The sequence below is a fragment of the Rutilus rutilus genome (assembly GCF_951802725.1).
Source record: "Rutilus rutilus genome assembly, chromosome: 12".
Taxonomy (NCBI): domain Eukaryota; kingdom Metazoa; phylum Chordata; class Actinopteri; order Cypriniformes; family Leuciscidae; genus Rutilus; species Rutilus rutilus.
In genome coordinates, this window is record NC_140217.1 from 8,672,367 (window position 1) to 8,694,289 (window position 21,923).

General features: G+C 39.1%; 1 protein-coding gene across 3 annotated transcripts in view; it reads left to right on the forward strand.

Moving 5' to 3' along the window:
- Positions 1–256: 256 nt before the first annotated feature.
- The window catches only part of LOC311301455 (potassium channel, voltage gated eag related subfamily H, member 7), an 81,054-nt gene continuing 59,387 nt past the window's right edge, over positions 257–21,923 (forward strand). For all 3 annotated transcript variants that reach the window (XM_084426578.1, XM_084426579.1, XM_084426580.1), the window contains exons 1-2: positions 257–779; positions 2,252–2,482. In XM_084426578.1, the coding sequence (XP_084282704.1) occupies positions 704–779; positions 2,252–2,482 (307 nt within the window). In that variant the 5' untranslated portion in view covers positions 257–703. The remainder of the gene's footprint in view (positions 780–2,251; positions 2,483–21,923) is intronic.

Sequence of the window (21,923 nt, forward strand, 5' to 3'; positions counted from 1 at the left end):
CTTCCTCTCTTTCTGTAAGTTTATTTTTTAACTTTAACGTCGAGATTGATATCATTTCAACAGGAGTATTTCCAGCACCATGGACAGTCCCAAAATTTACCACACATGCGAATAAGCACTTTGAAGGGCCGAATCCATTTTACTATTACTATTGTTTGGCACGTAAAAGTTTTGCCATAGCATTTTATGCATAAACACTCTTTAATTGATAGATCTAAATCACACTGTAATTGACCTGTCTAATTTAGTAGCAGCCGCTCTTAATTTCACTGTCATGGAAATCCTACGTGTTGTGTTGTTTGACGTGGTTAGCGGATAGCGATCCGTGTGAACTGTGCCCTCCTCCAGGGCTTCTCTCGCGCGCATCTCGTTGCACAGTGTCGCGTTAGGGCTCCTCGCGGAGAGACAGACGTCACTGCTGTCAGTTTGTGGCCATTCGTCACACTTGGTGGGTTTCAGTTCGATTGAGATGCTGCTCAAAGCAGAGCGCCTCGTTTTCTCGTCTTTCGTTTTAAACGACTAACGGTGAAGACCAAAACGGGAATGAATAACGGAAAGCGACAATCTAGAGGTGGAAAGAAGGAGAAGACGTCGCCGGAATGATCCCCAAAGAGACGCGTTTCCTCGCGCTGCGCTCGTGAAGCTCAAAGGATTCAAAGGGGCGCGCGATCGAGCGGCTCTCGCGCACAGCCAGCCGTCAATCATGCCCGTGCGACGAGGTCACGTCGCGCCACAGAACACATTTCTCGGGATTATTATCCGCAAATTCGAGGGTCAAAGTGAGTGTCACCTTCCAGATGTTGCAGTAATGTTTGTTTACTTAATTGCAACAATAAAAGCTGCATGTGTGGCGATTCAGTCGCGGTTTTGTTAGTGTGACCTCTAAATAGTGAGAATTTACCTCCACGTACTGACAGTAGCCTACAACTTGTTTAATCCTTTCTCCGATGTCCAAACCTAGAAATGGATACTTTGATTTATTAGTGCTGTACTGTTACCGTAAACATTGATTATTTAAGTGGTTAACAGCGCAATAGATTTTGGATAGTGTTTGGAATCTTTCTCCATTAGACTTTATGGGAAGGAAACTGTCCATTAATGTTGTTCAGTGTTCGGCTAACATCATGTCAGCATTTGAAAAATTAACCGTTTGTGATGTGTTTGAGTGTTAATGTTTACTCGCACTATACCAGGCACTCAGTTGAGTTGTCCACTGCCAAAATCTTACTCTTCCATGTGTTACTGTCTCTGCTGGTTTCTCTCAAACAAAACTGTTATAGACGGACAGTTTCTGGTAGACAACATGGAGGACACAAGCAAGCATAAAGGTTTTTGACAAAAAAATAGGCGTAAGGTGTTTGACCGTCTGTACATTTGTTGACATGACCATATGTGCAAAATGTTCCTTAATCAGGAATATTCTGGGTTCAGGTAATCTCAGTCAGTGTTGATTACCAGATTTACCACAAAAAATAACAAAATTGAGAATTTAAAAGAAATGTGAAAACTTATTTAATCTTGTTATTCATACTATTTGATCTGTAAATCTGTTTAAATAATCTTTACACTCGTTTTAGGATTGCATTGTCATGGTGATACATTTGGGAAATTAGACATTTTACAGGGAAAAAAGTTAATAAACAATAATGTTTTCACACTAAAATCATGCCAACAATGCATATTGTGTCTATAGTTTTGAAACGGTAAGTTTTCTTTGCACAAATTAGACCTATTCACTTCTAATGTACTGTAAGGTGCTCGCTGTAAATCCGAATTTAGTTTTTAGTTGTTTTTTTTTTTAAACAAAAGGACACACAAAATGTAACCAGCATTATGCCACAAATTCTGTTGATTGAGATTAACATAATGAACCCTGTATATTCCTTTAAATTGTTCCATACTTTCATGTTTTCTTGATGCAGTGAGGTTTATTTCCATCCAGCACAGATGGTAGGTTTATATTAGTTGTGTACAAATGCTAAAAAAAGAGTGTGTTGTTTGTGCTAAAATCCTCAGTTTGAATAGCAGAATAGCAGTTTGTCAACAAATCACAGTGTAACGGCATAAAATTTGCCCTAATTACTCAAATTTAAAAGTACAATCTAAAAGTACACACTGCCAAAAGCAAAAGTGCTCCTAAGGCAGTATGAGTAACACTTTTATGAAAGCTTTAAGAAAGGTTTACTCTATATCCTTTCACCTCAGTTCCCTTTTCTTTATCCCAATAACTCTTTTCTGCCCATTTCTACAGACAAGAGATTTGTCATAGCAAATGCACGCGTCCAGAACTGTGCCATCATCTACTGCAATGATGCCTTCTGTGAGATGACCGGGTTTTCCAGGCCGGACGTCATGCAGAAGCCGTGCACCTGCGACTTCCTGCATGGACAGCTGACCAAGCGGCATGCTATTTCGCAGGTAGCACAGGCTCTCCTGGGCTCGGAGGAACGCAAAGTGGAGATCACCTACCACCGCAAGGACGGTGAGTGTGTGAGCTTTACATGTTTATAGTAGTTCAATGAACTTGAGAAAGTCTGTGGGTTGAGTTTACTAAATGTTTCTCTGTACATTAATGTTTTGGTTAAAATAACCTCTGTTTAACTCTGGTGCTCTTTGCATGTCAGGCATAAATTATAGATTTTTTTTTTTTCAGTGAAATGAATGTACTATATTTTAGTTAGATTATGCTTTTTATTTAATATGTTGTATTTTTAGGGGATTTGATGGTACCTAAATATATTTACGTTGTATTTATAATCCATTTATTCACTGTTTGAGCGTAGACCTGAAAATGTCATTTCCAATTTAAATTGTCATTAATCTTGAATGCTTTAGAGCACAGACTTAAGTTTGATCTCTCTGGGCTATCTGTTGGCTGACCAATGACAGACAGGAAGTGAAACATGTTTAAAAACAATAATTTTTGAAATTCCATTTGGTGATGCTTTTGTGGAAATGCATTCAAATTGTTTAATGCACAGCTAGCCGTGGATTATCTTGCTTATAACATGGTCATTTGTCAACATTGACAACTTAAAGCTGTCACTGATGTTTGCAGTGCAATATTTGACCGGAAGGGTACAATTGATGGTTATTTTCGTCAGTTACGGCTCGTTAGATCAAGAGATAAAGTAGTGCGTAAGATTACATTTATTTAAATGAATGAATCCTAGCATTTACTTGAATTAATTATCGAGAGAGATGTGTACCTGCGCCTTTTCAGCGTCTCTCTCTCTCTTTATGAACAAATAATCTGTGAGTTTAATTACTTAAAATAGTGATGTCTAAAACCCCCTTGTTGCTGAGAAATATAATGTAGCGATTCAGTATCAAAGCTATTGTCTAAAGCTAAAAGTCGCAGGGCGGCGTTAAGTTTTTGTGCTCCTGAATGTTTCTGTGTGTGCGTAGTCATATCTCCACTTTCTGTGTGTGAGTATGTGTGTGTGCGCTTCAATGCAATTCAGTGCAGTGCATTATATAGAGCTGTCTCTTGTTGGAAAAAGCATATGCACTGAGAATTTTTTTTATTTCCTCTATAAGAAAATTGTGATTGTGTATTTACTTTTTCAGTAAATACACAAATGTGCTGTTCACACAAGTAACACCTGTGTTACGCCTTTTTTGTCACGGTTTGGGGTTGAGGAGATGAGGCGAGGACTCAAATGCGGAAAAAATAAAGCTTGTGCTTTTATTAAGCAAAAAATAAAACTAAATACAAACAAAACTACCCCGAGGGGGAAGACTTGACTTGACTTGACTTGACTTGACACACAAGGGTAAACATACAATGTACATATGACAGCAAACCAGGGGCCCGTTCTTCGTACGTCGCTAACTCACTTAGCTGGATTTGATTGTTGGCGATTTAGCATGATCTTGGATTGTTTGGTTCTTCAACGCTCATCCTGGACTTGCTGTCATAGCAACAGGTGCGCAATCTTAAACCTGCTCGGGAGCAGGCTTATTTCATGTAAACAGGATTAGACTGCGGCTCATAAACGGAGATGATACGGGAAGTCCAGCGCAGTGCGATAGTGCACTTTCTGATATATATATTTTTTTCCTCGTGACTCATGAGATTGTCGTTTACATTATTAATTTGTTGGAAACGCACATTTATTTTCGACTTGTCGGAGTCGGGCTTTAACTACAGCACAAACTGTACCCTAAGATTAATTGAGAGTGGCTCTTTCCTTTACACTATTGGAGATGCGGAGAACTTGATGGAAAGTGCTGTTTGTCGTGTCATTCGGAGTTTACCTGGCGCTTTTAGGTTTAAAAAACAGTTTTTTTTTTTTTTTTTTTTTTGGCATTTCCAAGCCACTGAAGACCCAATGTAAATCAGTTTTTTTAAGCAGCTTTTTTTTTTTTTTTTTTTTTTTATTAGACTATAGCCTACTATTTATTAGACTATTTAAATATTTTTTTATGAAGATCATGCGATCATGACCATGCTGATTACAGTATGTCACTCAGGCTTATAGGCTAGACTGCCATCAAGGCCTCAATAAAGGGGATTATGTGAACAGAAAGGGGGTTCACAATGTAAATGTGCAGCCCAGTTACTATTGTGATTCTTAATATTCCAGATTAATAATATTATATCAAATAAAAAAAAGGCAGTTGACAAATCTTCCATATCACAAATGTGAAAGCAAAATGGTCAGGATCTGTGTATGACTTAAGAATTTTCAGAGATTCACATTTATGCACATTATTTGAAAGTGGTAGGAAAGTTCCACACTTAAATATCAAGCTCACTGTATTACATACACTTATGCTGATCCTAACAGAACTGCATTTCTTCATAGGTGATTATGACATGTTCCTGCCTGCAGACAGGTGTTTTAAGACCCCATTCCCTGACCCAAACCAGTTACAATGCAGCTCTAGCCAGGACAAGGGCACACAATGAAATGAACTTTGGCTAACTAAAGGGAAGATTTCAGTGTCTGAAAAGTCTGAGGGTTGCACACCTGACAGGGCCTGTGACATTGTTGCATTTGCATGTGCCATATTACACAACACTGCCAAAAAAAAAAAATACACCTTTCATTAAATGTTTAATAAAAGACAAATATGCTTAGTTCCTTGAGTTTTATTTCAATTGTTCTTTGTAAAGAAAAGCCAGTGGTCAAGTGCCTGCAACAAGAGATATTAGACACATGCCTCATGCAACAAATAAAAGGAAAAGTTGGCTATCCACTGCCCACCTGTAGGCCTATGTCTCCTCTGTCTGTGCAGACTCTTCTGTAGGCCTTTCTGTAGATGTGGAATCCTTAAACTTATATTGCAGCCATAAAGCATACAAGTATAAATGAAGTAAAGTTCTTTATGCACTTGCAGGTAGGCTAGTTCCTCCATATGACAGTTATCTGAGAGGGTTTATTCACTGTCCAGTGCAATGGAAACAAATGGACATTACAAAGTCTTATACTTTCTTTCCTTTGGAAAGTTAGAAAATGTCCACTTAAGTTAACAAGTGTTGGTGTATTATGTAAAAGTGCACAAAAGAGGAAAACACAATGTCATTACAATGAACTACACTTGGGAAAAATGTGATCAATAACTCTTTTTGAACTCTTCTTCAATACATATTTTTACATTAACATAAGTTTATCAGTTTTTACTTCCACAAGTCAAAGCAATTCATCATTGCTCAAGATTTAACAGCTGAAATGACTATACGGCCTTAATTTAATGCAGCAAAAATACAGTGTAGGCTACTAAGATCTTTTTTTTTTTCTCAGCCTTTTTCTTGATTGCTTTTATAAACTTGATTGCTTTTATAAACAGACAACCATTTATTTAACAGTGCCTTTCATAAAAGAGACTATAATATAACTAAAAATTACCATTAGAATATTTTTGTACTTCACTTTTATTTGTTCCCATATTCTAGTGTGGTGACTCTGACATTACAATGAACAAAGTAATTATGCAATTATTAAAATACAAAAAATATAGGCTATTAAGTGATAAAAACATCTAACATGGCCACTTCTAACGGATTTAAATTGTCTGCTACTTTTTGCCAGCCCTCTCTCCTGGCTTTTGCAGACTTTGAGGTGTTCCCTGGCGTTTTGATTAAAACATTAAAATTCCGAATAAACTTCGACTATTAGTTCTTGCTCTGCTGAGGAGAAAAAACATAGATATAATATGAGAAAAACTGTGCGCGCTCTTTGGCCACGCTGAGCAGCCAATGGCAGCGTTGCTGATCAATGTTTCCACTATCGATACATATCCCCTTTTAAGCCAGCGCGTGAACGCGCAGTTATCTCAGATAACTCAATCCAGCGATACTAATCCTATCCGGCAAGTGTGTTCGAAGAAGTCAATTAGCCGGATTATGATTAGCACGATGAAATCATCTTGGATGTGTCATTTGATCTCGGATGTAATAAGCAACGTACGAAGAACGAGCCCCTGCACAGGACTGAAAACACAAGGAGAATAAACAGGGAGCAAAACAAGGCTGATAACGAGGGAGGACAGGTGGGGCAAATTAATCATTAATCAGGTAACAAGATGGGAGGAGCTAGACAAGCACATGGCACACGGAAACATACATGACAAGCCATGTGCTCACACAAAACAAGACATGAACACGCAGCCAATGAGAACACTCATAAGCCACTTGTTCACACAAAACATGACAACATGAAAGCACACAACTAGTGTAAAACACAAGCTGTGTGCTACACAGCACAAGACAAACCATGACATGAAAGGACAGGACACAACAACACGTGCAGACCGAAGAGCGTACGAGAAACCGCACGCTCACGTGACAAGACAGAGCGCACGAGAACGAGCGAAAGCTCATCCCGTACGCTCACAACAGAAAACAAACACGCGGAGCATGGATGTCTGAATCCCGACACAGAACCGAAACCAAACTAGACCGATGTGCCGGGATCCAAACACCAATGCCCCGCACATGCAACAAGACACGTAGACAAGTGAGTGCTCGGCTCGAAACCGCGCACTCTGACAAAGACGAGACAAAATCAGGAGTGTCAGAGCTCTGTCACAAAACCAAGAAATAAACTAGACAGAAGTGACAGAACCCTGACATTTTTACTGTTAAGGGACCATTCATACATCAGCACCAAAATGACGTTAAGCTCTGTGATGTCACTCATCTGAAATGACCTTTAAACGCTGTGCTGTTGTCTTCATCTGCCTTTTAGTTTCACTATCTGCCCAATTTGAGAATTGTTTTAGACTTGAGTGACAGGCTGATCACACAGAACCTGTTTTTGCTCTTAAAAACAAAAGAGGCTGCATAATATTATCCAATAGTATCCACCTGCAGAGCCATAACTGATGAATGGAGAAAAAGGCAAGGGTCTCAAGATGCATTTTGAAAAACGCGGTGATCTTGCTTGAGATGCGGCACAATGGGCAAAGACATACAACTTGCACATGTTTACACTGAAAAACAATTAAAAAGCAGCAGAAATTACTGTACATTGCATCTGAGCTTTATGATTGGTCCAAAGCAGTCTTCTTACGTTTCCGGCAGGAAAGTGACGTCAATGCATACCCTCTATTGACAAATCAAGCAAACACAATTGTTGCAAAAAAAAATATCGCTGGTTCCTCTATTCATATATAATATTTTTAACTGTCGAGTCAGCTAATTAAAAAAACAAACAAAAAAAAACAAAGGAGAGCGTATTCATCAGGATATACAGGTCATATATGCTCTGAGAGAAAAAACTAAACAAATGTCCTCTACATTGGACAAAATTAATTGATGAGTGCCTGGAGATAATATTAATTAATACATTATTTTACATTATAACATTTTAGATCTGAATCTGTTTTTAGAGCAAATGCTGAAAACTTTTTTTTTTCCCCCGAGATAATTTCTTCAGCATCTAGCATATTGAATCTCTTGTACAACCAAGCTTCCTTACAACAGCACAAACAGGCCCCTTGTCCACCCGCTGAGGATTCTCTCAACTCAATATTCTTCTTATTCTCAATATTCTATACACTTCTTATATTCTCCCCATCTCTCAAAAGTTGATTCTCTAAAGAACCATATCAGGAGACTTTATCTGCTTAGTTCTGTCTGGGCAAACCTCATTCCTTGTGCAATGTCTTAACCACAACTATTACACTCACAATTGAAAGTGTAAACTTGTAATAGTGCATTATCCAAACAGTATATAATGCATTAGATCCATCATATATCATTAATCCCCTTTAAAAATTCAGTAGCAGTTTAAGAGTCTTTTTAATAGTTTCTAACTGAAGTGCTACATTTCATTCATATAATCCTATATAATCAATCATAATGCTGGCAGCATAAAAAGCACCTGCAATTTATCTGACATCCCCTCTCCATTAAACTCCCTGGCTTTTCTTCATAGTCATGTCCCAGGGGGAACTTTGAGCTACTGTTTCTAGACCTCACTTTATTGTCAACAAAATCTGTCAACTCTGTTCTGAATGCCTCTTAGATATCATAAGAACTAATTGACATGTCATTATGCAGGTTTCCACCCTAGAGACCGCATATAAATTAATTTCTCTCTCTGAGGTGTAAATGAGGCTGCTCTCCTCTCGCTGAGACACAGCACAGCATGTTCTGGACCTACTCTTTATTTTCTATTGTGATTTTAGTGGGTTCTACTGTGAATGCATTATACTGTGAACGATGAGCAGGTGCGTGTATAATATTTTTAGAACGCCTCTGTCTTTCTCTCTCTGGTTTCTTCTTCATTTTTCATCCTTCTATTCAATTACTTATCAAACAAAATAAAGATTAAATTAGAACCAAAAGAGTTTAGTATCCTTATGTCTTTTTAGAATCTTTTTAAGGTTAGTTCACTTGTTTATATGTTTTTAGAATTTCATCTATATGGAATGGTGCATTTGTCTTATACATTACAATAGAACTTCCGTTAGGATATGTATGTATATCCATGTGTAACAGCTTCTTGAACAGGAAAAAAGGTGGGGTGGGGCTTCATTTTGTCCATCAAGAATTGATTGGATCATTTGATGGTTGTGGTTTGCTATTGCTGCAATCTCAAGTGAGTGACAGATTGTCCCATTATGGCGCAGTGAGAAATGTCTTATCAGTTAATCATTACTCATAATCGTTATTTTGATTTAAATCTAGGGCACGTGAATTAAGAAAAAGTATGATGCGCACTGCATAGATAAATCATTTATAATAAATTCTGCAATATTCCATTTGAGTAAAAACAACAACAACAAAAAACAGGAATTGTCCATTTTGATTTAATGGTGACTTTAAGGCTTAATTAACACCGAAACCAGAAACGTTTCTTTTTTTAAACTGGATGTCATGTAACACTCAAAATTAATCACTTTTAAACTAAACACAATCTGTAGATGAAAACCAGACTCACAGTGTCACTTAATTTCTATTTGAATACGACAGTTTATTGATGGATAAAGCCTGCGGAACTTGTTACATTTGCTATATTCATCACACAGTCGTAATGAAAATTAAGTTTTGAATGTCAGATTGTGAGTGAAAATAAATGTAAGAAAAATTACATTTAAAAAATCATTTTGCTGCTCTTATTGCATGAACACCTTAAAAATATCAGATAGCATATTTCAGGTTTAATCTAGCTAATTATCACTCATTCAGTTTAATGTATAAATTAAATTATAATACTAAAGTAAGAAATTATTGAATTTTGCACAAAATATTGTACAAATGGGTGTGGAAAATATTGAGCCCTATATAACAGGTTTTTTTTATTAGAAGAGGGTTCTTTGCTGAACCTAGAAGTTGCTGCTAAAAAAACACTGAATAACCATTGAGTGTGTGGTCATATTAGATGATCCCACACCGCTTATTCCATTTGACATGCGCACACACACACAGACACACACACACACACACGGTTAGGTGCTTATGAGAATGGGTCATGCCTTATTTAGCATTTATATTGCAGTAGAATGTGATAGCCCTGCATGATTCTTCTGAGACTTCCTTTCTGAGCATTGGCACTATTATCCTTCACTGCTGGCTTGGCAAATTCCCTGCTGCAAAGGATTTCATTCAACAAGAATAAAATAAATAATACAAATCAGCTAAACCCATTTCTTGCAGCATTTTTGCATTCAGCTTTTGTACGTTTTCATGTTGCAAATACATTACACACAATCCTCCTCTGGGTGCTCTTTTCTGTATGTAACATTTAACAAATTCTGGTTTCAACTCAAGTCCTTTATAAGCTGTTCTTGAATAAGTCAATTAGTCTTTTAAAAACAAATAAATTGAGATTGTGTTAGCAATAACTGAAATAGAGAGATTCAAAATAATTCCTTCGTTAATAATTCGTTACACGAAACTTTATTATATTAAATATTAATCACAAATGATTCACACCTTCACAAAATCCAAACATTCAGTGTAAGAACATTATTTATAATACGTTTTATTTGATTCACAGCTTATATAGAGTTTTGACCTCGCATTTTACCGCAAACTTGCGAATCATCATTATTGATTTCAATAATGTAGGCTAATAGTAAATGGTGAAATTAACATTAATAAAGATTAATAAATGCTGTAGAAGTGCATGTTAACTAATGTAGTTAACTAGAGTTTAATAAATGGAAGCTTATTGTAAAGTGTTACCGATTTGTTATACACGGATTCAGACGTCTCGGGAGTTCAGTGTTGGACAGATCAGTTTTTTTAACCATTCATTAAATGGAATCGGTTCAAATGAGTCATTAGTTCGCGAATCGGACGTGTCATTAGCGGACCACGGCAAGCGTTGTGTGATTATCCCGGCAGTTTAGGACATCGCACAAGATTTGTGTCAACACAGAAAACACTGGATCGTTTTTTTGTTTGTTTATTCAAAGTGTTTTTTATTTCAGCTGAATGTGCGGAATGCTTTTCAGAGAAGATAAGGCAACGTTTTTTTTAGCACAATTCACACCCAGCGGTAATTCAGGGGAAAAATCTCTGAATGCTCCACGTGAACTTCGGTCTTCCGATCTTTTACCATCGTGTCAATTCTCAATTGATTTTGATTAATATGCGCAAGGGAGCGAGAGAGAGCAAGACAGTTTGAAGACGGTGAGAGTGCTCGCGCGCGGCCGGGGCTCTCTCTCTCTGATCGTTCTTTCAGTAACATGCGCCCTGTCACAAGCGCAGCAATCATCTACATCACTAACCGATCAAATGAGGCTTTGGCGGGACAAAAATTCGCTTTGGCAGCCGAGAGAGACTGAGGGAGAGCAGGGAAAGGAAATGCAGCTGAACGAATACGCTGCGTGTTTTAAATAGCGTTAAAAAAATGAATAATGAAACGCAACATGTGGTGGCCGGTGTTGATTCTGTGGCGCACCGCCACAAATTAGTCTATGTGTGGGAAACACATCATGCAGTTGCTGCAGATTTGTCGGGCACACATCCATGATACAAATCTTCTGTTCCACCACAACCCAAAAGAGCTCTATTGGATTGAGATCTGGAGACATCTGTGGCATTTAAACGACGCTCAATTGGTACTAAGGGGCCCACAGTGTGCCAAGAAAATATGGCAAGCCGTTTTTACTTTTATTAATTTCCAGGATATGAATTCTTGATATCAACAATTACGTTCAAATTATAGTTATTGATATCAGGAATTAGATTTATACTAGTAACAATGCTAATTCTTAATATCAACAATTTCATTTTTACTAGTTAAAATGCTCATTCTAGATATCAAGAATTGAATTTCAACTAGTAAAAACTATAATTCTTGATATCTGTAATTGTATTTTCACTAGTGAAATGTCACCATAGGCTGCCATTCAAAATCAATTGTTGACATCAAGAATTGATTTCTTACTAGTTGAAATTCCAATTTCACATATCAGAAATAGGCCTACAATTCTTACTAGTAAAAACCCTTATTTTTGATATCAAGAATTCAATTGTCACTAGTTGAAATGTCTATTCTTGATATCAACAATTGAATTGCTACTTGTAACAATGTTAATTTTTGATATCAGTAATTCCATTTTCACTTGGGTTGGGTTGACATTTTTTTCAATAAAATTTCAACAAGGTCCGTAGACAACTAAAAACAAACATATATTCAGCAAACAATAAATAAGTTGCAATATTGAATTAATTGTTTAGGGCTTTCACCGTGAGGTTGAGTTACCAACTAATGAGCATAAATCGTCTTTGTGCGCGTGTGAGAGAGAGAGAGAGAGAATGCACACATTACCTACTTGCATCTGTGTTTACGGGAATACTCGACTTGGCATTTTGATATATTTCTGTTTTTATTTGGCCGTTTAGGCGAGCAACCAAAGACAAAGGCTACTATGCTTGTCCGTGTTGCGCTCGTAGCGCGCGCACAGCATCCTGTCGGTAGAATTCAGTTCTCTTTCGCGACTTATCGCGCTTTTAATATTTCTTTTCAGTATAAAGCACATCCTGCTCTTTTCTTTCTCATTCATTCATGTTTTGTTATTAATAACTTTAAACAGAATCGTCAATTTGACACATTCGACACATTTGTAGGACATAAAGGGTCTCTGCGGCAAAAGTGAAAGTACCAGCGGCCAGCAGGTGAAATGTTTCGAAATGTCTCTTTGCACAGCAAAGCACCCGTTTCAATAAAAGGATATATTAAAGTTTATATAGCCTACTTTTACATTTTCGCTGCTGTTCTAAAATGGTTTTCACCAGCTTGATTCCCAGTGCAGGAGTTGTAGAAACGTAAGCGGTTAGTTGATTGCTGTGGTGACTCGTGACACTCGCGAACAGCACTGTACAACTTCAATATTATTATTATCATAAACTTTTCATTAACTTCGGTAGGCTGTACAACAAGGGAATTGTAATTGGCTTTTTTTTCTGCAGAGAGCTGATCTCTGTTGATGTGTCTTAATTCGATCGTTTGTTGATAAAGGGTGAGAGACCTTGCGAGCCACATGATTTTTGCCAAAGAGCCAGGTATGGCTCGCGAGCCACAGGTTCCCAACCACTGGTGTACACAAATCAATAGATTAAATGACGTGACCATTTCACGAACTGCCGTGAGCCTGGGCTGGTCTGACAGGGTGGGGGGCGTGGCATCACGATGGTGGCTCTCCATCGTGATGTCGGTCAGCCATCACGATGGACGATGATATTGGCACAACCCTAGTATCAGGTAATAGCATAGCTAGTACTGGACCCTTACCTGCATGTGTTGTGTCAGCCATTAGGAGACTATTAGGGGACTTTATAAAGGCTTTGAATGGTCCCATTTTGGTGACAATGAATAAAAAAACAAAATAATCACAACTGTCTTACTGTATAAAAACTTTATATGTAGAAACAGCCAACACAAACATTAAAGTGATTTTGTACAGATTGAAAATGAATTATAGAACATAATATATTATATTTATAATAATTAAGTTTCGGCTGCAGACTATTGACAAACACATAAATGCATTACATTACAAGTTTATGTAGGATATGTTGATGATTTAGATTAAGACAAGGCACATTTTGGTAACCAGATGTAAAATAAGTCATCTCTGACGGATCCATGACCGTCATGTTTCCCGCCGGCAGCCGAACCACATGCTGATGACGAACCCGATGAAGGTGCTGTGACAGTGTGCACTGAAGGAACCGCACCAGCCCGGAGTCTGACTTGGTTCTTGCTTCGGCATCCCATGTTGAACTCCATAGTTCTAAAGTAATGCATTCATGCGCCTTATGTTTTAAAGAGCAACAAATGAATTTACATCACAATTACATTTTAAATTTTACCTCAAATATTGCATGAAATTATGGATTTATTTATGAATTAATTATTGAACAAATGCATAGAATGTTTATACAACAGTTAAAATAGTTACACACTTTTAAAAGGTATACCCATATGGAATACACAAAACTCTCAAAATCATAGACAAGTCTTCACTTACCAAGAATGATCATGCTTGGTAGTATTCAGCGCACAAAGACAATGAACTACAGGAAACAGTCTTTAATTCAATAATCCAACTTAGAAAACACCAGCAAACGCAGGAGTAAACACAACCAACAATTGACTACACCGAACAATGAACTCCGGAAAAATGAACTCCGGAAACACACGGCTTAAATACAAACAAACAAACAAACAAACTAGGAAACCAGTTCAAATCATGACAGGGAGACCGAACAGAACTAAATCAAAACACACTGAACAAAACCATGAACCTGACAGTACGTCCCCCCGGGAAAGGCATGTCCTCATGCCGTAAAAGGTCCAACTGAGGAGGGAGGGCGGGGGCTCTGGAGGAGGATGTGGAACAGGAGATCTGTTCTGGGGTAGGCAGAATCTGTACGGGGGAGTGGAGGGTGGGAGGAGCCAGGCGCATCAGGAGGATCAAGATAGGAACCCAGAGTTCAGCCAGGCCGATGCCCCATGGTGGAGTCAAAGGAAGGGAAGAGCCGTGGTGGAGATTTGGCTGTCAACACCAGGGGGACAATGGATGGAGATGGAGCCGCTGGAGGTGGAGACCCAGGTGTAGCTGACTAGCCGAAAAAGTCCATGTGACATTGATGGCTCTGGAGACGAACGTCTGAGGTGGAGCCAGGAAGCCAGAAGCTTGAGGGCGGAGCCAATAGGCCCGAGGATCAAGGCTGAGCTGGAGGGAAGACAGAACCGGACAGAGCTGAAGGCTCAGGCAGGACGAAGTCTGACCAAGGTGGCGCCCAAGGGACGAGGCAGCCGGGTGGAGAAGCATGGACGATGGTTTATGGTGGAGCCGAAGGAGGGAGGAGCCAAGGCGAAGCCGATAGGTCGACAGGCTGAGGTTGGAGCGATGGGTTCAGAGACTGGAGGCGGAGCCAGGGGATTCTCTGGACTAGGCAGACCTGGTAACCTGAAGATCCAAGGCAGATGCTTACTGAAATGTGTTGGAGAATATGCAGAGGGGCTGAAAGGAACCAGTGGAGGCGGGGCTTAGGATTTGGCACTCTGGAAACATAGGAAACTAAGCTGGGACGGGATCAGCCGGAAAAAAGGAAATTCTAGGCTGGGTGGGACTAGCAGGGATGGGAGAGACAGGGGAATTACCTCCTCAAAAAGTTCCAAACACTTTACAGATGCTAGGCTGAACTCATCCACAGCGACAGGGTTGTGGGCGGCATGAGGCTTCCCTCCATGCCCTCAAACTCCACAAGCGGTCCCTCTGTGACACACACTGTTGCCTGCTCACGCACCTGGTCAGACTCTCTTTGTGGCTCAGGCTCCGGGGCGTTCTCTCATTCCGTCCTCATTACAGGCTGGGGCTCGTAAATACGTAATCATGTTTCGCTTGGTCCCCTCAGTCGTCACTGGTTGTTCCTATTGTGCTGGGTTAGACCCTACTCTGATTACCAGATTAAATCATGACAGGGAGACAGAACAGAACTAAATCAAAACACACTTATCAAAACAATAAACGCAAGAATTTTTGTTCTTGCCTTATTAAAGTTATGAATTGTGACCAAGTATAATTTTTGAGGTTTTTGTTTGTGGGTCTTGGCTCATGACTGTATATTGTCAGATTAGGAAATGTTTGGAAAAGAGTGACGCATGACTCTTTGCACTGTGCTCACTAATGAACATATGCTGTCATGTTACCCTGCAGGCCGCTCTATATGATTAATGAGCTGTGTTTATTAACACCCAGCTCCACCAATCAGCACACAACTCCATGTACCAGTCATTTTAAAGACTGAACAAAACCATGTCAAATGCTGTATAAATGCTACTAGTATAGAAATGAGGTGATGAATGGCAAATAATGAAGATCTGTTCAAACATTTAAATTCCGTTCCAACATCTGGCTCAATTATTCACTTTTTTCCAAATTCAGTTCCTCTAGGAGACAATCATCTGGATTTACTTCTTAATGAAATTGGAATTATCCGCATGTGTGCCTCTGTATCTTATATCTTAATTCTATGAAAATGAAATCTGTCGATACAGATCCTCTTTCTATTATGAGCAGATTAAAAGTTACAGTTTCACTTTGGCACAGACAGAAGAGAGAGGAGGACACACACACACACACACACACACACACACACACAGACAGACAGAGGTATTTATAGCTCTTGTGCTTTTGGTATGATGTTTGGAGTCTCTGCTCAGGGGAACAGAGACACAGACTGCACTGCTGTACTGTTAACCCACAGCAAAATGGCAAGAACAAACCCCATCAACACTAGTCATTATAATTATTATTATTATTATTATTATTATTATTATTACCAAGAATAAAACATGCTCTGTCAGATTATGAATGCTTTAAGCACTCTGCAAAAAGAACAAGAATATTAAAAGTTTGTTTGTGGAAACACTGATTCGTTTTATCCCTATCAACACATACTTTCTGGCAGACTACAAACCTTGTCTCATTACCATGAGCAGATTAAGAGAAGCACTGAACAGATGACTGTTAGAGCTCTGTAAAGAGATACAGATAGTCATTCTGATACTGAACCCATGAGCTCCACAGTCAGATGGGGATTTTGTTAACATGGCAGGCCTCATCTTTAGTCTGTCACCATTATGTTCTGTTAGTGTTATCATCATGGACTTTTAGTTTGTTTTCATTCTCATCATGTATTCCTTTGTTCAGTTTTCCCGCTCCTCATTTGTGTTCATTGGTTTGAGCTGTGTTCTATTAATTATCCTTGTTTGTGTTTGATATATAAGTTGATCCCTCACATTCATTCTCTGTTTTTAGTGTATGTTGCCCTTCCTATCTGATTATTATTTTTCATAATCATTATTAAACTTGGTATTGAAACTTTATTCTTCATCTTCGTCTGCCTTCCTGCAACCACCAGTGACATAATCGTAGAAAACAACATGCCACATTCATTTGTCTCACCCTCAGACAACATGCCCACTGACCATCATAGAGCTTGATAAAGTGCATGTTGCTTTTTACACTGTAAAAAGTTTGTAACTTGTAAGCTTAAAGAGCTGGTTCTACCTGATCTAACCCTTGAGTTTAGTGTAACCAATGTATTAACATTGATTCAGTGATGTTAAATAATATAATTAATTTAGATATTACCACATTTTTAGGTTAAGATTTTTTGGTCGATAGTTGCTACAATGAACGTTTCTAAGCATGAATTAATCATTGGATTTGGGTGAAGTTTGACAGGTTCATGGTTTTTTAATTATTTAAAGCAATAAAAAAGCAATAAAATGTTTGTTTTCAAGAAATGAAAATTCATTCTATACATTTTGAATTAGTTGGGTTGAATTAGTCCTTGAATTTCACTCTAGATAAACTTAAAAATGAACACAATTGGAGAGAAATTAAAGGGGTGTTTGATTATGATTTCACTTTTTAACTTTAGTTAGTGTGTAATGTTGCTGTTTGAGCATAAACAACATCTGCAAAGTTACAATGCTCAAAGTTCAAAGCAAAGGGAGATATTTGCTTTTAAAGAAATCACTTTTTAAGGACTACAACAAACGGCTGGTAGGGACTACACGACATTCCTCCAGGGTTAGTGACATCACCAACCCTAAAATTTACATAAACCCCGCCCCCTGAACACGATTTATAGATTATCAAGACAGAATATGCTAATCAATGACTAGAAGATAACTACACATAAGCTACATAAATTCATCAACTAACCATTCAGAAACATGCTGTTGCGTTCTACATGTCTCCTGTTCTTGAGTCTCTCCATCATTGTCTGAATCCGGTTTGAACATAAAAGGCTAACATTTTTTTAAATGTTCAGTGCATGTCTGTGTGAGTGCAAGCTGTTGAAGCTCCGCCCTCTGTACTGGGAGCAGCAGCTCATTTGTATTTAAAGGAACAGACTCAAAACAGTGCATTTTTGCTCACCCTCAAAAATGTACAATTTTAACATGCTATATAAAAATATCTGTGGGGTATTTTGAGCTAAAACTTCACATACACTGGAGACATCAGAGACTTGCTTTACATCTTGTGAAAAGGGCATTATACCACCCCTTTAAAGCCTCCATTTTCTCACCATGTCTTACACAAACACAAGCAAAACAACTTACAAATAGTTGACAAGGTTTGAACCCTCATCCTTTTTGGAAAAAGTTGGCAGAAGCAGCTCAGTAGGGGCTATCTGACATGTTGACCATACGATGTGTGAGTGTGTAACAGTGTTTTCTTCTCTCCTGTAATCACAGTAATAACCAACCTGTTACACGCTCCTCAGAGAGCCATCAGTCACAGTGTTTGAACCTGTGTGAGTGTGTGTGTGTGTGTGTGTGTGTGTGTGTGTGTGTGTGTGTGTGTGTGTGTGTGTGTGTGTGTGTGTGTGTGTGTGTGTGCGTGCGTGCGCGCAGTGGATGGCTGCGCTGGGAAATTGAGATTGCAGACAATGAATAATTCAGCCACACAGTTTCCTCACCTTATACATTCAGGAGATACTCATAAATGGAATGTATACCTATTCGCATTAACGCAAACAAGCACATCGGCACGTACTGTACATGCACGGTAATGGTGAACATTATGAATGGATCGCTCAGGAAAGCGTCTATTGGAAAAAAATGTCACCTATTCCAAAAAAAACCCAGAAGAGATAGACCTAATGGAATGAATTAATGCTCTTAACCGTATTGATTTGAAAACGCATGACAGGTAAGAGTGTGTGTGTGTTTGTGCGCTGGTGTGTAGGTGAATATGGATTACTCTGTTTAAAGAAGTCTCCACAGGCTCTGTAGGTTTAATTATTGATAGTGGAAATTGAATCTAATGAAATTTCCATCATCTTGAAACAAGAACTGAGCTCGATACATTCTATATGTTCATATAAAGAAGAAAATTAACATATACACAAACACACACTCCTTCAAATAATTTCAGTAACCTGCATTCTATAGAAAGCAATGATCTTTTTCAGATTAGGAGCATATGACCTGAAGAAAGGGCAAGGGGAATATTGTCTTGGGAATAAAGTTGTCCATATAATCTGTCAGACATTATTTCTTAGAGTTCCTACATGGAGTTCAGATGCTTTTTCATCAAACACATTTAGTAGTGCGACTGTAGATGCATGATTCTGGTCATAGATCTCCCTTGGGGCACATGCTTAATATCTTAAGTAACAGCTGAATTTAACACACACCGGCCTGTGTATCCTGTAACTTGAGGGGATAACCAGCATGGAAGAGCTGCAAAATTCTGTAACTCTTCCCCTACACATTTCACAGTTCACCTCAGGACACTAAATGCAATTTATGTGTGGGAAATGAAGACTGAAACATGAGCAGTACCTGAGCTGATTTACTTTTGCTTTCATGCTGTGATGGTCGCCCAATCGATGCAGCTACTGCTCGCAGAAACTTCTCAGAGTTTGAAAACGAGCAATATGATCAAACCTATAAAAATGTTGCTAAAATTGTACTACAATAAGAGTGCTGGTTCCACATGGCAATAATATTTCATCAAAGACCAAATCATTTCCTTTGAGAAATGTTTGTGTAACAATACAACATTTATTATCTGGCTAAAAAACAATGTGACTCTCAGTGTGATCACCATCAATAGCAGATTGTTCAGCTTAGATGTCCATTGTCAAAATGCCCAACTTGCTTCCAAGACTTTGAAAAAGCAAAAACAAACTAACTAAACACTTGAAGTTGGACTTGGAAACTGACAGAAATGTTCAGATCCAACTTTGCAGGTGTATGATTCATTTTAGTACTAAAGTTTCTGATAAATCATGATTTGTTTGTGAAAATATTCATACTCAGAAATATCAAATTAGTGCATATGCACGATTAGAAAATGAGACCCAGTGTGTCTAGATTACATGCAAACTGTTTAGCAACCATTTGCAGATGTAGATGCTGATGCTCAAAAGTGCACATTTTGTGGTAACATCTAAATATACTGGTATTATTCAAGTAGAGTGTAAAACACAGTAAAAAAGGATCTTGATGATAAAGAAACAAATGACTTGACTTGACTTGATTTAACCCATAATTTCAACCTAATTTGTCAGGTTGATTAAATGACATTTTTGACTTTGACTTAAACCAGCTAATTTAAATGTTACCACAGGGAGCAGATTTTAAGGTTAACTGAGAAAAAAAAAATTACACTGGAGATGCTGTAAAATATCAATCTTCAATAAATCTAGCATTCAGATAACTTCAGGTCTGCTCTTTTTATAGCAATGGACAATAGCATATCTGAACTCTTTAGTAGTTTAAAATAGTTAATGCTGAGAGCTTCATGTGCCCTGTTAACCTCTCTCAGTTTATCTTTCTAGTTTTACAGTGGTTTCTCCTGCTTTATACATTCAAGACAAGCATTAGATCACATTTCCTTTAAGACGTCATTGGGTCAACAGATTCATTCTTTATTTATGGAGGTCATGGTAATGGAGCGATTTAAAATACCTCTGTAAGTCCACATTGCACAAACATGTGTACGTTTGTTTGTTTGTGTGTGTACAGAACCATACACTCACACAGTCATACTCATTCTCAAACTGAGACTGATTTTAGTGTTGTACCACACATAATTGACCTGTTGTCCTTTTGATGTCCTACATAATGCAAATCCCTTTTTATTAAGTATTTTTGTACATCCATCAAAGGGAAATATATAATTCTATAATAAAATAATATGCACTAAAATATATATGATTTATTTTAAAATATATAATTATATAAGATTGCTGAATGTTTTTCATCTGCCCCTGGACTACTTAATTCATTTAAACAGCACCACAGCAGAACGAAATTCAAGCGTTTAAAGCTCTTATTCAGTTCCATAGGGCTAATCTCTTAAGCTTCTCTTGTCCTTTCAGTCTACACACACACGCAAAATAGAATTCCCTAGATGGTTTTCTGAATTTGCCTTTCACCTAGGTTAATACCAAACATAACCAACCAGGACTGTTTGAGATTATCATCTTCAAGTACTGAAAAAACGAGCCAATGCACATTGGCGCGCGAAATTTGTATCTCGCGCTCCGCCCCGCAGCGCGGGTATAAACACTGAAGCGGATGCACGCACCACTTGTTTTTCGCTGAGGATCCAAGCGGAGCCCGTGGTCAGCAGTGATCCAGCACTAGTGGCGACGGGACTACAGGCTTTGTAAGCCTTGCCCGTGAGAATGGACGAGAACTTACAGGCACAAGAGGGGAGACGAAGATCACTCTTCCAAGAGGTAGCCTTCGCCGGACACAGCTGCATCGCGACAGACCGCTTCACTGGAGGGATAGCCTCGTATCCCTGCACCGCTCCTCCGTCAAGGGTAGAGAGGGGGGAGGAGGTACTAAGGCGGTTTCTGGTAGCTCTGGAAAGAATGGCACTGGGGCGGCAGGCTGAGGACCAGCCCGGCCCGCCCCGAGAAACCAATCATCCAACCGAGACGGTTCGGGACACGGTGGAGGGTTCCATGCGAGCCCAACCGTCTCGGCGGCCCGTTTCAGCATAGCTGACATTTCTGGATCCAACTCTGGCAACGCTACTCAGTAGCGGGAGAAGGAGGCAGCGCAGCCGAATCATCATCTCCGGAGTCCAGCTCCCCTTCTGATGCAGCGATCGACATCCTGTCCTCAGGAGGAGTCCCGAACGAAACGGCTGGTCGGTCCACTACAGAGGGACCAGCACGTTCCACAGGGAGAGGATTAAGGGGCCCACGGGTACTGGTTACTGGGTGGGGAAGCCCTCACTGTGATCCTCAGATCACCCATTCAACACGGCGCAGTAGGTCTCCTCTGGGATTGGCCAGCAACACTGACAGGAGATGGTGCAGCCTGTGCCAGTGAAGCACTCACCCTCTTCGCCCTCTAACCGACCGTCAGAACAAACGAACACAAAGAATGCTGTTAAAACAGCAGTTGAGAGCTCAGAGGGCTCGCGTTCACCGCTGCACCTCGCGCTGTAACACACCAGCACCG